At 46.3% G+C, this 10,644-nt stretch overlaps 1 protein-coding gene across 7 annotated transcripts in view; it reads left to right on the top strand.

Moving 5' to 3' along the window:
- The window catches only part of mtss1lb (MTSS I-BAR domain containing 2b), a 59,824-nt gene extending 50,263 nt beyond the window's left edge, over nucleotides 1–9,561 (top strand). For 2 of the 7 annotated variants that reach the window (XM_042062660.1, XM_042062659.1), the window contains 6 exons: nucleotides 24–156; nucleotides 1,319–1,393; nucleotides 1,981–2,130; nucleotides 2,691–2,867; nucleotides 2,992–3,157; nucleotides 3,461–9,561. In XM_042062660.1, coding sequence (XP_041918594.1) covers nucleotides 24–156; nucleotides 1,319–1,393; nucleotides 1,981–2,130; nucleotides 2,691–2,867; nucleotides 2,992–3,157; nucleotides 3,461–4,269 — 1,510 coding nt within the window. In that variant the 3' untranslated portion in view covers nucleotides 4,270–9,561. Of the gene's footprint in view, nucleotides 157–1,318; nucleotides 1,394–1,980; nucleotides 2,131–2,690; nucleotides 2,868–2,991; nucleotides 3,158–3,460 lie in introns of all 7 variants that reach the window. The other 5 variants (XM_042062658.1, XM_042062657.1, XM_042062662.1 and 2 more) reach the window with 3 other exon arrangements.
- The last annotated feature ends 1,083 nt before the right edge of the window (nucleotides 9,562–10,644 follow it).

Below are 10,644 nucleotides of genomic sequence, written 5' to 3'. Positions count from 1 at the left end.
AGTTCATCCTGTCGCTACCGCAGCCTGGCGCAGCCACCACCAGGGGGAGCCCACCGCCTCAGCAGCGTCTCCTCACATGACTCTGGGTTCATCTCGCAGGACGCCAACGTCTACTCCAAGCCTCCCTCGCCCATGCCCTCGGACATAACTAGCCAAGTAAGGCATGAGGACGCCCAGGGGTGGGGGGGTCCACTGATGCTGAAGTCACACAGTCACATTGTATATCACTTTAAAGGCACTGTAAAACAGAAACAGAGAGTTGTTTTGAAACACCTTAGGTTAGAAAAGGTAGGTAGATAGAAAACTAGAAAACTATGCACTCTATGCACGACTCCATTTTGGATTAGCTTATACTGGCAGATCAACTTCCTGGTTACATTCAGACATTGACAGATATGGCTCTTTTTATAGTTATTGTCTTCAATACCTACCTCGTCTCACAGTAAAGCACTGTAGACAGACTTGTGAAAATGTTGTGTGCCTCCAGCAAACGGGAAAAGGGTTTAAAATGTACATGGCCAGCTCCGTTAATAACTATGACGAGGGTAAATAGCTAACGTGAATATGTTGCATCTTAACCAAGCAACTGATGTTACTGAACTGGTAAGATAACTTTAGCTATTTTGTTTAACTAGCAATAGCCTGCCCTACTATATACTGTACTATACCAGTAATCTGTCATTTTCTGTCATAGCCTACTGTGTACAGCGTAGACAGGAAGTTCATCTGCCAGTATAAGTGAATGATGTGCATAGAGCCTGTAGACTGTAGACTGTGAACTACTACTGTGAAGTTACTGAGTTGTGGAGTTTTTTTCTGGGCAGTCCCAAACAGGGGTGTTAATAATGTGATGAGTTCCCTATTCAGCATACATCCTCTCCTTAAGAGTTGAGTGTGACTACAAACATTGTGAAAAATCTGCTTTATGCTGTAGATTTTTTTATACACTTATATGCACAGGTGTTTTCACTAATTAGCTCATGTATCTGGCTAAAGAGGGGTTCACTGGTCTGCTGCTGCGCTGAGCAAAGCACAAGTGGCAGACAACATTAGAGAGCAGAGTCTACCAGACATTTTCCCATTATTTTGAAGTCTAATTTAATATACTGAATAATTATATTCATTCATTTTATTTGTCTGCGTCATTAATGACACAATTTTCTGTAGTTTACAGCGTCTTTACTTGTGTGCAAATGTTACACGAGTCTATTGATTTATCAGATTAAATTTAACTCAACATTGGTGGATTTCCTAGCCAGTAACAGGTCAAAGGAAGGCTCAGCATGAGTACATATATGTGTCCATTCTGGTCCTGTAGAAATCTTCAAGTTCGGCATCCTCAGAGGCATCAGAGACCTGCCAGTCAGTGAGTGAGTGCAGCTCACCTACAACGGTAAGGTTTGACCACACACAGACGCACAAATACAGCAACAGTACACATACTACACACATTTGTATTTATCAATACCATCATGTATTTGTACGATAAGGTTGTCATGTTGCATGTTGCCCTCCACAATGTATTTCTCAAAACATATATTATAATTGTCTAAGAATGAGTGTACTGCTTACTGTTATCTGTACTGTTTGTAAGAAACTCCTTTATGTTATGCAAGGGAAATGTGATTGTGTGCAATATTCATGTATGTATCTGCAGGCATGCATACATGTTGGCAATGTGAATGTTGTTTGAGTTGTGGTGGTATTCGGTGTTAGTCAGAGATGGGCCTGAATGGCAGGACGGGGTATTACATGGCTCCACCTGTCTATGTCACAGGTGATTTGTGGGTAGGCTCTCAGCTCTGGTGACCTGGCTGCTTCTCAGCTGCTCTTGTCATCCTTGCTCTCCTTCCTCTGACCTCTTCCTGTCACTGTCAGCGTGTGTGTCCGTTCACCAGCGGCCACTCGCCAGAGACCGCCCCTGTGGGAGGGGCAGAGCTGACGGCCCTCTCTGACCCATCTTGTCTCTCCGTTCCGCAGTTTGGCTCGTCCTTCGCTACCTTCCGCCCTGCTCTCTCTCACACTGGCTCCATCAGGCCTTTCTCTGTCATACTTCCTGCGTCCCCACCCTATAACCGCTCCCCCGGATCCAACACCTCCTCTCCCACATCAAAGGTTCCTTGCTGGAAGGTTTGTTGTCATCAAGCACTTTTTCTTTGCAGTTTTGGTTTGGTTTGAGCCTTTCTTCTCCTTCTTTGGTTTGGGTTTGGGTTTTTGGCACTTCCTATGATTAATGCTTATTTACCAATGCCCCGTGTTCATTTTACCACCTGCTTAACTCATTCATAACTTCATTACTTTGCTCCCTAACCACTATGCCTTTTTCTGTTGCTTGCATCACAGCCTGTGTTTAGTCTGAAATCTCAGAGAGATTTACTAAACTGAGCAGGCCACGGGTGGCATGTTTGCCCATTTTGAGTGCACTGAAATGCAAAACCACTCATTCACCAATTGGCAACAGGGTCCAAATTGTGCACATGTGTGACCTACCCCCTCTGAGCTACCCCACCTCTACTCCGGTGTGCCCTCTGGGAAGGATTCTCAAACTGCTGGATTGTGGACGAGTCCTCTCTCTCTCTCTCTCTCTCTCTCTCTCTCTCTCTCTTTCTCCTCTCCTCTCTCTCTGAGGGAGAGGAGGAGCAGCTGAGATTTTTGCCTTGCCTTGCAAATAATCACCTCTGCCTCTCCAGGACTGGTCCAAGCAAGGGGCCTGTGAGCAGCCTCTAGCCACCACGCTTCAGAGGAGGAAGGAGCCCGTGGACCGGCCCAGGGAGGCGGAGGTGGCCGCCGGCCCACAGGGCTACGCCGGCATGCACCCAGAGGACCCGCAGCGGCACAGGATGCACCCGGCCTCCATCGCTGCCAAGGTGACCAGTCACCAGCTGTTAATAATAGGTTTAATAATAGGTGTGTGTGTGTGTGTATGAGACAGAGAATGTGTGTATGTGTATGTGTTTATATTCAATTGAAACCCCTCTGCCATGGCTGCAGCATGGGGATGAAGTGTCCCCCGCAGCGAGTGACCTGGCCATGGTCCTGACGCGTGGCCTGAGCATGGAGGGCCAGAAGAGCAGCCGCGACTCCCTGCAGTACTCCAGCGGCTACAGCACCCAGACCACCACCCCCTCCTGCTCCGAGGACACCATCCCCTCACAAGGTAGCCGCACAGCAGCGCCCCCCCCCCCCACACATCTCCACACATCTGCCTCATTTATATGCCTCATTATGATAAGCATAAATTATCACCCTGCTTGACACTGTCAGAATATCACACATATTAAATCCTTATATGACTCTTCTAAGAAACACATTAAGCACTAATGAAGTGATAAAAGAATTGATGTAGTAGATATTCAGTGCAAATCCCATGGCCTCCATTTTATTAATTACCGAGTCATTCTAATGCTGTAAGGTGGCGGGTTAGGTGTTGATGTTCTCTCTGTCCCTCGCGGTTCCCCAGGGTCTGATTACGACTGCTACTCTGTGAACGGCGACACCGAGGCAGATGGCCAGGCTGACTTTGACAAGTCCTCCACCATCCCGCGCCACAGCAACATCGCCCAGAACTACCGGCGCATGATCCAGACCAAGCGACCCGCCAGCACGGCCGGCCTGCCCAGCGGGGCGGGCGCCCAGGGGGGGCCGTCAGGGGGAGGTGGAGGGGGCGGCGTGGGCACCCCGGGCACTGCCACCATCCGCCGCACGCCCTCCACCAAGCCTGGCGTGCGCCGCACCCTGTCCAGCGCTGGGCCCATCCCCATCCGGCCGCCGATCGTGCCCGTGAAGACGCCCACTGTGCCGGACTCGCCAGGCGGTGGGGTCGGGGGCGGCGGCGGCGGCTACCCAGGCCCGCCGGTGCGCGTGGGCAGCGAGGAGTGTGTGTTCTTCGCGGCGGATGACGCCACGGCCGGCGCGCTGGAGTACGTCAAGGCCTCGCCCAAGCGCCTGAGTCTGCCCAACACGGCCTGGGCCAGCGGCGGCGTGGAGATGAGCGTGTACGGCCACGCCGGCCACCACGAGGAGGACCAGCTGCTCGCCGCCAACCGCCACAGCCTGGTGGAGAAGATCGGCGAGCTGGTGGCCAGCGCCCATGCCCTGGGCGAGGGCCAGTTCCCCTTCCCCTCGCTGCCCGACGACCCGCCGCCCGGCCCCACCGGCCAGCACCAGTCCAGGTCACGCGACGGCGAGGACATGCTGGTGACCATCCGGCGCGGCGTCCGGCTCCGCAAGACCGTCTCAAACGACAGGTCAGCGCCCAGGATTTTGTGATGGTCTACACCTAAAGGGGCGGGAAGAAGGGGAAAGCCACCAACTACATGGACTCCCCCGCCAACCCCAATACCCTCTGACTGTGTAGAGAATGACATACGAAAAGAGGCTTAAAAATAATAATAATAAAAAAAGAGTCGTTAGAGTAAATAAATAATAACAAAAAAAAACGTAATGATAATTAATGAAGTAAATAATGCCGTATTGAGAGGTTGATGCCTCCGTAACTTTAGCGTGTCTGGACGCATGTTTGTCTTATTAACACCATCACCACTAGGGGGAGACTCGCACTGGAGCTGGACGCTGGGACTGTTGAGAGACCGAGGAACCTGCTCTTCCTGCCAAATTAACCACCCTTACACACACAGACACACACACACACACAAACAGAAACACAAACCTACATACACACACACTCTGCCAATGCCAATACCCCCAGTGCCACCCCCTCACCCTCTATGTAGAGACATGGAGGGCTACTGCAGGGTGTTGAGAGCCAGTAGATGGAGGTTGCTTTCGGGGCTTGCTTGTGAAACCTCGTCTCACTTGCTCCCAGGTCCCACCCTCCCTCCTATCAAAGTCCACCTCTGAGGCTCTGCGTCACCCCACTGGCACACACCGTGGTAACTTAGCCCTTAGCTGTTGTCTGTGATTGGTTTGAGTGTCTGTCAGTCTTGGCTGGAGGGGTGCAGGGGGCTCTGCTGCAGGTCAGCTGGTGGCTTTGTAGGGGGGGCGGGTTGGTGGGAGGGGTCTTTTGGGGGAGAGTGGGTGCTGGAACAGAGGGACAGCTTTCCTTTACTGATGTTTGTCATCCTCTGTAGTCTCTGTTGCGTAACCTCTTTATGTTCCCACTTTAAAGGTTTTAGTGAGTTTATACCAGGCGTATATTTTGTAGAACCAGAGTGAAAATGCCAATATGAAATGGAGCAATAAATGGGTCCTTTGCTTTTTGTCCAGTGGGCAGGTGGACATTTAAGATCAGTGTGTATCTTAGCCATAGATCTTTCTTTAGTTCTGTGTTTCAGGCAGTCTTCAGGCTCACATAAAAGAGTGTGGACTTTATCCACCCCCTGACTAATATATTACTGAGAAAAAAAGAAAAAATAAACTTTAGCACTTTGAAGGTGAATTCATTGTGGCCACTAGGTGTCACTGTGGTCCCATTGTGTGAGTTGCATTAGGGAGGGGAAGGCAGCAGAGCGCCCAGTACTGGGGATTAGAATGTAAGGAAGGGAAGAAGGAAGGATGGAAAGAAAGGAAGAACAAAGACAGGACGAGGAAGTGAAACAGAAGAAAAGTTATACAAGATGGAAGGGGGTTACGTAGGCATATTTTTGTATCCTGAAGAAATTAGTTTTACTTAATCGGGTATGTATTCATTACCTGTTGAAAGCCTCAAACAAAGAAACCCCAGGTAGTGTTGAAGGCTCATGAAGGACGTGGGGATGAGACAGGTAGTCATGCAGAAGACCAGAGGTGTAACTCTGTGACCCAGAGAAATGATCACTTCAAGGTGACAGCAGAGCGAGAGAAAAAGGAGAAAGATGAAAGGATGAGAAAGTGATGTGAATGGAATAGAGTAGCCATCCATGTTTTTATTAAAGCATTCCACTGCCCTTGGAAGGTGAAGTGAATTTAAGAAGCAATCACTCCGCAATATAGCCTACATATTATGCCTAAACAAGTCCCTAATGTGAAAACAAACAGTACAGGATAAAATGGTGTGTTGTTGCTTTCATGAGAGAAAAGGACTAGCTGTTTGATTTGAATCTTGGACAGAGAAAAAAACAACGACTTTGGCTTTTGATGTAGGGCAGGACTAAAAAACGTAGTTCTGTCAGTTTTTAGGTGTCCAACCAACTTTCTGTATGCACTCTCCTCCCGAAAGCACCCTGCGCACACTGTTGAAACCCCCAGTCACCACTACAGTTCTGCATATGAATTGACACCTAATACTAAGTTGATTTCTTCTGTTGTCATTTTATTGCTCTCAATTTTTTAATAATTTATTTTACATAAATAGAGCACTCTGTTTTAGGAATGCCTGTAGCTTATTAAAGAAAAGTAAGTAAAACAATTAAAAAGAAAGAAAATACAGAAAAGGAGGACATGCTTCTCAAATGGAAGAGAGTAAAAAATGTGTGCAAGAGCATTCTCCCTGTCACTGTAGTTAGTGAGTGCTGATTGGAGGGGATTTGGGAGACGGAAGACAGATGGAGGGATGGAGGAATGACAGGCGATGGGGAGTGGGAGGGACCAGCAGATCACCAGTGTTGGCCCCAGTGACCCTGCCCAGCCGCAAGTTGCTGGATCACCAGAGAGTCCCAGAGAACTTTCCGGAAAGCACAGGTCATGACTCTGTATATATATACATATATACATACATATACTGTTTAAGAAGGTGAACACTAATTGTACTAGTTGCATTGCTAAAACAAAACAGAAACATATGTTTCACACAAATATTGTCTAGCAGTACTGAGGAAAAGGGCAAACGTCAAGTGTACAGGATATGAGAGCAATATGGCAATGTTTTTAGTTGAATTTACAAGAAAAGAATACATATCCAACAGTAAAATATCCAGTACTTGTATACTGTTTCTTAGTGTGCTGCGTATCAAGTTATAATCTCAATTTCTTTTTTATTCTTGAATTGTTGAAACAGTTTGTGTCCATTAAAGATGCTCCATAAAGTCATTAAGATACAAAGAGAGAGAAAGGCAAGAACGAGCGAGACATTACCTGCCGACTAACAGATATGATTTACCCAAGACTAGCTGCTAAAGCTACTTAATTATGATAATTAAGATTGCCAGTGATGGACTGTAAAGACAGGAACTTGACAGAGAGAAAGAACTGGCAGCAGCTCCAAGATGACAGGAACTAGTGTATGCCAGCTCTCTCTCCTATGATTTTCCTCTTGCTTGTTTGCTTTTCAATGACCAGAACAAATTCTTATGGTCACCACTGTGCCAAGTCTCCAAACGCCAATGCAAACACACACACATAGGCTCCCTTATCTATAGATTGACTCACTTTCCCTTCTTTCTCTCTCTCTCTCTCTCTCTCTCTCTCTCTCTATTTCACCACGGTTCGCCATTCAGCCACATTGCGTGTTCTCACACGTTCCTATTCAGTTTCCTCTTCATCCTCCATTTTCTACCCCTCTTGTCAAGCGCCAAAGTCCAGAACTGCTTCAATACCTGAACAACCACACACCCAACTCAGAGAGGGGTTTCACCTTGACAGTCTGCCAAGGGTGAAAAGCCACTTCTAGCATAGCTGACTGGCATGTCAAGGCTGACAACAACTCTGGCTAACAATCTCACACTATGGACGTGTTAATCCTCCTCGAGCAGAAATTGTAGTTACTTATCCATGAGGTATATGGTGTGACTTCTTTGAGGGAGGCTGAGCTCTCTGCGTGAAGGGAAGCCACAGGTCGCGCAGCGTCACTTTAGCTTCAGCACCGGGGCAGCAACAGGAGGGCCACGGCAGAAGCCAATGCGCCAGGGAGACTGCTGCTCCCCTGCCGAGTCGGAGGCGCTCGATACTGCTGACAATACAGCCCCCCTCTTCGCTTCCACAGCATGGCCTCCAGCACACTCACTGAAACCTTGCCTTTTGGTCGATTTGACAAAAGGTGTCTTTATTTCTCTGCCTCTCTCTCTCTCTCACTCACTTACTCTCTCTGTCTTCTGTGATCTTGAATTTGAAAGCGCTAACATTTTCTTCTGCCTTTGGAATTGAACCTTTGCCATGTTCTACTGTGTCTCCAACTAAGCAAGAGTTCTGTATATAAAAGTCCATTCGGTCTAAGACAACTCATCTTAACTCACTGGTGTTCCACTATGTTTAATTACTGTCATTTGTCTCATGTAGTGCTGACAACAGAGCTCTGTTTGCTATTCCTGTACGTGTGAATTTGTCTGAATGGTAGGAGGCTGCTGCTTAAGATACATATTCCACAATCTCCAAGGAAGCCTTTCTGATTCAGTCTTACTGTAACTCACTTCAGCCTGGGTACCACAGATCACAGACGCTATTATTTAGACTGAACAAAAGAAGATGAAGCCTAATTTTATTCAACATGTTGAAGGTTGTTGACCACTGGCCCTAAATCACTGAGTGGCCCCCCTCCCATTCTGCCCCTTAAGACACCTCTACGATGTGACGGTCAAGCCCATTTTGGTTGTGGAGATGGAGGCAGAGAAAGTTGTGCTTCACAGCCTCAGTGCCCTTCCCATGTTCGGAGTCCCTGAAGGTCTCCATTAGCCTTACTGTGCCCTGGGTTGTGTCTGGCCATTACCACAGCTCACAATGCAATGCCTTGAAATTGCAGACATGTGTGTGCATATAGCACCGCACATAACCACATCTACTGTGATCCTCGGAAACATGTACTCTTGGTATACTTGGCATGCACCTTCATTTCCTCCAGGAAAGTGGAGAAATATTTTTGTGTCAACACACCCACAAAGGAAGCTCAGGTGTGGGCTGAGCTGACACGTATTGGCCTTGCAAATATTACACTTTATATTTTTTGTTTGCCTGCAGATCCAGTCCTGGCAAAAACCCTTTGCATCCCTGCTTCCATAATCAAACCACTATTCTCCTTTTTCACCTCCACGGCCCAAACTTACGGGCTGTTTCTCTGTTCTTCGATAGTAAAGGCCATTAAACTAATGTACATCGTAACACAAGGCTGCGTCAGGCCATGTCATCCATTGCCCATGCTCTCCTTCCCAACCTCTTTACCCTGTCCTCCCTCTGGCCAAGTAGTTGAGCCAGGGGCGACTGCCGCAAAATAGTTATCATGGTATCTAAAGAGAATGTCTTTATCAGTTTGGTCTATCTCTGACTTCTACCATGTCAATACAACACAGGCTGATTAACTAAGTTATGTATCCCGTGCAAACTCAAAAACAATGCATCTCTAAACTTGACTTTGCCAGCATTGTCACAGCACTCTTAATTCTCCTTATCGTGAAGAGATATGATGTGTGCGTTTGTTTTTTTTTTTTATGTTATTTTTTGTACAAATCCCCTCCCTCGAATGGAGTCAAGTAACGCTACAGGTGCTGTTGTCTCTGTCTATCTTCTTTCTCTCTTCTACTTTCTCTTTAATTTATTGTGTTCTTATTTTCAAAGGCAAAGTTGCCTCTGTTGCTGATGACAAATTTTCCTTTTTGTAATATTTATCCTTTTAATTTTGTTAACTTTAGTCACTGCTAATGTAACAAAACGCACTGTGATGATTCCAGTATTAATAAAAGTTGTACTTAAACTGTGCGTGGGATGTGCCTGATTTATTGCTTGATTGTTTGATTTTCAAATAAAAATAGAAGACTTGAAAACAACAACACAAGTAGGAGGAATAAATGGAGAAAAACACTGAATAGCTGCATTTGCCATAAAATGAGAGAACTCAAGGAACACTACAGTAGTAGATACTGAACCTTTAGAAGAGTCAATAAGTAGAGAAGGGCAGGACCATAGTACCATGCCGGCCCTAATGCAATGCAATTTAACACTGGAAGATTTCACTCTCAAAAGGCAGGGGGCACTAGAGAACCTCAGGACACAGAGAACACACCAGCTTAGCAGTCAGTCTACCTCATCCTCTTTATGTAATGTATTTTCAGTTGTCTGTAAGGTGGCAATTTCAGCTTAGCGATGCAGAGTAATCTGTGCCTGACATGCAAAGAATGAAAAGAAGTTTGAACATCGCACCAATCAGGTCCAGTTGTGGAATTTATATGACTTCAACAGATGGCAACCCCTGCTCACTCTATTTTCAATATTTTTGAACAAGATGATGCTGCATTTATGGGAGTCCAACCAAAAAGACATGAGTTGTTGACAATCTTTTAGTTATGCACTCTGTCTATTAACTATCCCTCAGAGGCTGCACAAGACATGAAAACAAAGTCTGGGGATGTCTAGAAGTGGCATGTCTATCGTGGCTAAGACACAAAGACTAGGTGAAGGATCCTCTCACTGCATCATTTCCCTAGCCGGTCTTTAATTTGCACAATTGAAACTTTAATTAAAAGGAAGTAGGCCACAGCTAATTTGAAAAGGAGATTCACTGGAACACAAGCCTTCAATGTAGACTCAAAGTATGAAATGCACATACTCTTTTGCCCCTTTACAGCAAATTAAAAATTTCAAGGTACATGTCTAGCCCATTTATGAGGACTCTTGAAAATGTAATTAAGTTGATATGTCATTATTGTAGCCATTTCTATCAAAAGGATGAGGACACTGTCACTGAGGAATTTGTGTGTGAGTGTGAGAGGTAAAGAGAGAGAGAGAGCAGTCTGTAAATGTCAAAATGATTTTGTCACAAGAAAATTGAGTTAATGTATGAAC

Source organism: Alosa sapidissima, chromosome 14, assembly GCF_018492685.1.
Source record: "Alosa sapidissima isolate fAloSap1 chromosome 14, fAloSap1.pri, whole genome shotgun sequence".
NCBI lineage: Eukaryota > Metazoa > Chordata > Actinopteri > Clupeiformes > Clupeidae > Alosa > Alosa sapidissima.
The sequence above is the reverse complement of the archived record's forward strand: the minus strand, read 5'-3'. Positions and strand labels throughout refer to the sequence as shown.